General features: G+C 51.4%; 1 protein-coding gene across 9 annotated transcripts in view; it reads left to right on the top strand.

Moving 5' to 3' along the window:
• Window positions 1-3,607: 3,607 nt before the first annotated feature.
• Window positions 3,608-6,000, top strand: part of STX3 (syntaxin 3) — a 35,444-nt gene continuing 33,051 nt past the window's right edge. For 3 of the 9 annotated variants that reach the window (XM_039517954.1, XM_039517950.1, XM_039517949.1), the window contains exon 1: window positions 3,614-4,240. In XM_039517954.1, the coding sequence (XP_039373888.1) occupies window positions 4,211-4,240 (30 nt within the window). In that variant the 5' untranslated portion in view covers window positions 3,614-4,210. Of the gene's footprint in view, window positions 4,241-6,000 lie in introns of all 9 variants that reach the window. The other 6 variants (XM_039517947.1, XM_039517948.1, XM_039517945.1 and 3 more) reach the window with 5 other exon arrangements.

The raw sequence follows: 6,000 nt of genomic DNA, 5'->3' as shown, positions 1-6,000 counted from the left end.
GGACCACATGACCACACCATCCCAGCTGTGCTCTTACGATAAAAGCTTCAATGACTGTGATGTTGCAGCACTCAAGAACCTCAATGTTTGGTGTAGTAAGATGAGGCCCTGAAACATAAACTCTTGCATCAGAGGTCTGGTATGAAGCCTAAGGCCTGAACTAAAGTAATGCTCAAGACTTTGTTAACATAAAGCAAAGTTAAGCTGTGAGCCAGAAGCAGGCCCTGCTCACAGAATCTGGCAAGAAGAAGGCTGATGTTGCAAAAATACACATATCTAAAAGGAACTGGGCACTAGTTATGGAAACACGTGCCCGGATGGTACCAGAACACTCCAGTACTAGCACATTCCCCACAGATAACAGGAACAGGCTGACCTATCCTAAAGACAGGGGCAGGAAGATAATATGATAGAGTTGTTTTGTGAGAGGCAGCACCCTAACACGTAGAGGGGTTGCACCTCTACACGTCAGGAGTGATGTGTAACTTGTTTGTACCTGTGTATAAGAATGCATCCCTGAGTGGGTGTCTTTGTCTGGCCTAGAGGACAGTGCTAAATCCCACCACTGACTGACCTGTGTCCATTGTCAGGGAGCACATATGTACTAGCAGAACTGTAGATATCTGATCCGGGGAGCTAAAGACTGTGTTTCATTTGGCAATAAACCTGGCAGGGTGCCTTCGTAACTTATCAAAGTCTGTGGTCATTGGGGGTTCTCTCAGGGTCTGCTGTGTCAGCTATCTGCGGATCTGAGGCAGCAGACAGGGAGAACACACACACGCAGCCGACTGTTATCAATATTGAACAGAGCGGAGCAGCACACTGGTGACTTCTGACAACATTTGGAACCAAATCTTACCATTTTATTCCCATTATCCACCGTAGACCTCATTGGTCCAAGTACTTTAGATGGCGTTGATAAGTAGTCCACAGATCGCAGCCGTAGAGGAGTGTGGTGATGACAATGATGCAGTAAACATCCATTTGTGTTTACAGTTTGACACCATTTGTTCAGAGACAACAACAAAGATTTCTGAAGGCATCGCTGCTGCACCAATGTGTTTAGAATCATAGAATATTAGGGTTGGAAGAGGTCATCTAGTCCAACCCCCTGCTCAAAACAGGACCAACACCAACTAAATCATCCCAGCCAGGGCTTTGCCAAGCCGGGCCCTAAAAACCTCTGAGGATGGAGATTCCACCACCTCCCTAGGGAACCCATTCCAGTTCTTCACCACCCTCTTAGTGAAATAGTGTTTCCTAACATCCAACCTAGACCTCCCCCACTGCAACTTGAGACCATTGCTTCTTGTTATGTCATCTGCCACCACTGAGAACAGCCTAGCCCCATCCTCTTTGTTGCCTTCTGCTGGATGCTCTTGCTTGGTAATGCTGTCGTCAGTCATTGCAGCTCGTGAAATGATTTTGCCTGGGTAGCAAAATTTGTCAACAACCTTGAGTGATGCATCATTGATGGACACAAGTGGAGTAGTTGCGGTACATCCTAGTCAAGTCTGGACCATGACTTCTGTCTTCTTTAGGCTGATAGTTAAGCCAAAACATTTTGTGGCGAACGCAAAGCAGTCGGTGAGCAACTGAATGTTCCTGAGGTTGGGGCCAATAAAGCACAATAATCGGTGAACAGTAGTTCATGAATAATTGTCTTCATAACTTTTGTCTTCACAGGCAGGCAATGCATATTCAAGATACCTCCATCTGCACATAAATGCCACAATCAATGTCTCTGAATGCATCTGTTTTAACAACTGCAAACATGATGCCAAATAGTGTTGGAGCAAGAACACAGCCATGTTTTACTCCATTGGTGACAACAAAGGGAGCTGAGAAGCAGCCTTGGTGAAGGACACGAACCTGCATTTCTACATGGAAAGATTTAATAAAGTTGACAAACGTACCGAGGCAACTGAACTTGTGGAGGAGTGTCCACAGGCTATCTCAATTTACAGAGTCAAAGGCCTTAGTAAGATGGGAAATGGGGAGCAGACAGAGCTCCTGGAATTGGGAAGAAGTGGGTAAGAGGGTGCACACAGAGCCCCTGCCATGGAGGGGGAGAAGGGGGATTATAGAATGGAAGAGGGAGGAAGGAGGCACACAGAGCCCCTGCCATTCAGACAATGGGGGCATGGAGGATGTTGGACTGGGTGTTCATGCAAAGCCACTAGCATGGTGGAAAAATGGGGGATTCTGGTGTGGGAAGAGGGGGGTATTGGGGCACACAGAGACCCCAGCTGGGGTGTTCAGGGAATCCCTTCAATAGAGAGGGATGGGAGGGTGGCATCCAGGGAGCTGTTGGGGAGAGTGGAGGGATGCAAGGAGCCAATGGGGTGCAATAAGCTCAGCTAACACAAGCAACAACATGTGCAACCCCCTAGTAAAAAACCCTTAGTCCCTAGGAAGAATTTCTCTGGGGGGCAGGCATCACGTAGGACAAGCCCTACACAGGGCAGGAGCATATTTAATATATTTATATGGCCCCTACCACCGTAGTATCTGAACACCTCACAGACTTTAATGTATTGATTCTCACACACCTCTGAGGCAGGCCAGTGCTATTATCCCCAATGTATGGATGGGGAAAGTGAGGCACAAAGCGACTGAATGACCTGCCGAAGGTCACACAAGAAGTCTGTGGCAGAGCACAGAATTCAGTGTGGGTCTCCAGGTAACACCCTAACCACAGGGCCAACCTGCCCAGCCTCAGTGCACACCTCTATGGCCACTCTGGGTCACAGGGCTGCCATAACCCTGGGGTGCCTAAACTATGCTAGGGGCTGCTCTAGCTCCTGACTGGCCCAGAACCAAGAGGGGCACAAAAAGGATTTAAAGTCATCTTTGCTTCCTCTCTCTTGGGCTGGGCCATGCAGTCCCTCCCACAGTCTTAAGCATCTTGAATCAAAATAATTCCCTGTCTCAATCAGTTTTCACATTAGCCCTGCTCTCCTCCTCCCTTTTTCTCCTTTCCACTTTCTTTATACATTACAGAGAAGTAAAGAAAGTCATGCTCAATTTATTTTTTCCCTGCAGTTCACCACTAAGGATCCAAACCTGAAAGGTGCTGAAATCCTGTGGCTTCCCTGCCTTAGCAACTGGCCTCTGAAATGATTAAACCAGAAGGAATTTTAACAGCTTTCTGATGGCATATTTGTTCTGGGCCTTTCCCTCGGTGAAAGCAGACAAGGCACCTGGGGCACCAGGAGATCCCTGGTCAGTTTCAGCCTCAGTTTCTCAAGTGCTTGGTTGCAAAGGCTGACTCTTAAAAATTCCCATCCGATTACAAGCCGAAAAGATGGCAGGAGAGGTTTCTCTGAGCTCTTTGGTTTCTGATCAGGGCCTAGCCTGGGGCCCAGTTTGGCCTGACTGTGTCATAGAATCATAGAAGATTAGGGTTGGAAGATGTTATATCCTTGGGGCAGCCGGTGAAGGAAGCAATCACTTGAGGCCAGAGAGCAGACAGCTAACCAAAACCTCCATTTTATTTACAGATACAGAGAGCTCACTCAGCCGGTTGAAACCGGCTGAGCTATCCCTTAATAGTCTAACTCAGTTGCCATAGTAACAAAACCCATGACAACCAAATACACAACAGAAGAGACCTCAGGAAGTCATCTAGTCCAGCCCCCTGTCTCTTAATTGTTGTAGCTGGGTGGATCCCAGGACATTAGAGATACAGGGTGAGGGAAGTACTGTAACAGCTTTGACTGGCCCAACTTCTGCCAGCCACGAGACCAGCTCACCCTGCCTCACCCACCTTGTCTCTCGCCTGGCTCTTTAACAGATTGTGGGGCAGCAGATTCTTGCCCAGGTAAAGTGGGAGGCTCCCGTCTTCCCCCTCCCCCTCTCTCTGTCTTTCCTTCCCCTCCCTCCTGCCTGCCTCCTCCCTTCCTCTGTATGTCATTGGGGATTAGCAGCTGGGGCCAGGCCAGCTCGGCAGCGCCCGGCAATCCGCTGCGCACGACCGCACGCAGAGGCACAGAGACCACAAATAAACGAGGAGGGGACAAGTCTCGAGTTATTTTTTTTATGGTCTAATGAGCCTCCCGCCCCCTTTCTAGCCTGGGCGGGAAGAAGGCGAAGATCCGTCCCCCGGGCCTCTGCGGGCGCTAGGACTTCCTGGAGCGAAGCCGGCCGCCTGGGAAGCGCCGCTGGGAGCCTTCGGCTGCTGGGAGGAGCCGCGGGGCGCCGGGGCACCATGAAGGATCGGCTGGATCAGCTCAAATCCGTGAGTCTCCTCGGCGGCTGCTGAGAGTTGCAAGGGGGGGGCTCGATCCCTGCGCCCCGGGGCTGATGCTAATAATAAGACCCAGCTCTTCTGTCGCGCTTGGGGGGCTCGATGCTATGGTGATACTGAGAGTGGGAAGTGCCAGGGGAAGGGGGCATTCGCTGGTACTTGTGGTTTCCCCCCCCAGCTCCCTGGTCTCTCGATTATTCCCCCTCCTCAACACTCAGCCCCGCCCCCAGCTCCCTGGTCTCTCCATTATCTCCACCCCCCCCCCCCCATCTTCCTGGTCTCTCCAGTATCCCCACACAGCTCCACAATCACCCTTTCCCATCTCTGGTCTCTCCAGGCCCCCACCCCGCCCGCTCCCAGGTCTCTCCAGTATCCCCACTAAGCTCCACAATCAGCTCCCCCACCCCCTCTCATCTCCCTGGTCTCTCCAGTATCCCCACAAAACAACAAGGAGTCCGGTGTCACCTTAAAGACTAACAGATTTATTTGGGTATAAGCTTTGGTGGGTAAAAAGCCCGCTTCTTCAGATGCATGGAGAAGTGGGTATTTTACCCATGAAAGCTTATGCCCAAATAAATCAGTTAGTCTTTAAGGTGCTACCAGACTCCAACACGGCTACCCCTCTGATACTTAGTATCCCCACATATTAAGCTCCTCCCACCCCCACCATCTCCCTAGTCTCTCCAGTATCCTCACCCCAGCCCCACAATCAGCCCCTCATCTCTGGTCTCTCTAGTATTCCCCCCCAGCTCTACAGTCAGCCTTCCCACCCCCCCAACTTCCTGGTCTCTCTAGTACCCCCCCTCCCAGCTCTCAAGTCAACCTCCTCTCCCATCTCCCTGGTCTCTCCTATGTAAAGCTGAGGGCAGGGGGAATAATCAAGCTCCATTTGCGGAGAGATTGTTTGTCTCTCTTCCCACAGTGAGAGAGATTGGAGGGGGGGGGCTGGAGTGATGGCTGTACGTTGCAAATTGGGGGGCAAACCCAGGGCAGCTCCCCCCACCCCAGGGATAATAGGTGTTTGATGCCCCCAGGAGGGGAGGGGAAGGGAAGGAAGAGAGTGTCTGCATGAGGTGGTTGATGCTGAGGTTGAGGCTCTTTTGTGCCTTGAGAGCAGGTGGTGGGGGTCCAGGGCTCAGAGGGGGCCTGCTGGCCAGGGGCCTTTGTTCTTCTATCAGGGGGGCCCCACAAGGGTCAGCTGAGAAAGGAGGAATGGGCTGAAGAGATCTGGGGGATGGGCTGAAGAGATTTGGGGGATGGAGGCCATTTCAATCCCCCCATCCCCCCCACTTGTGTTTGGATGAGTCGAGCTGGCAACTTCCTTCTTTTCTTTTCCTCTTGGGGACGGTTTTTTCCACCCATTGCTCAGCCTGTCCGTTAACGGCCTTGCCCACCCATTGCTCAGCCTGTCCGTTAACTGGCGATAACAGTACCCGCAGGGTTACACCCATTATTACCCTGGCACTTTGTTCTGTGACTGAGCTTCCTTCCCCCGCATCACACAAGCACCTTGCTGGCTGATCACAGGGTGGTGAGTGCTAGAGCCTGGGGCTATTCTCAGGAGGGTTGCTTGGGTGCACAGGCTCTGGTGCTAGTTTCTTTAGTGTGTGAGGTTGCTTGTGAGCAACAGGGGCTGTGCACAATTTGCTGCTATTGTAGGGTCGCTTGTGAGCTGCAGATGCTGCGTTATTCCTGTAGGGTTGCTTGCAACCTCGTCCTGGGGCTATGCACCCACCTTTCTGTTATATGAT

This window comes from Mauremys reevesii, unplaced genomic scaffold, assembly GCF_016161935.1.
Source record: "Mauremys reevesii isolate NIE-2019 unplaced genomic scaffold, ASM1616193v1 Contig2, whole genome shotgun sequence".
Classification (NCBI taxonomy): Eukaryota; Metazoa; Chordata; order Testudines; family Geoemydidae; genus Mauremys; species Mauremys reevesii.
Note: the sequence above shows the minus strand (reverse complement) of the source record. Positions and strands in the feature narration are given on the sequence as shown.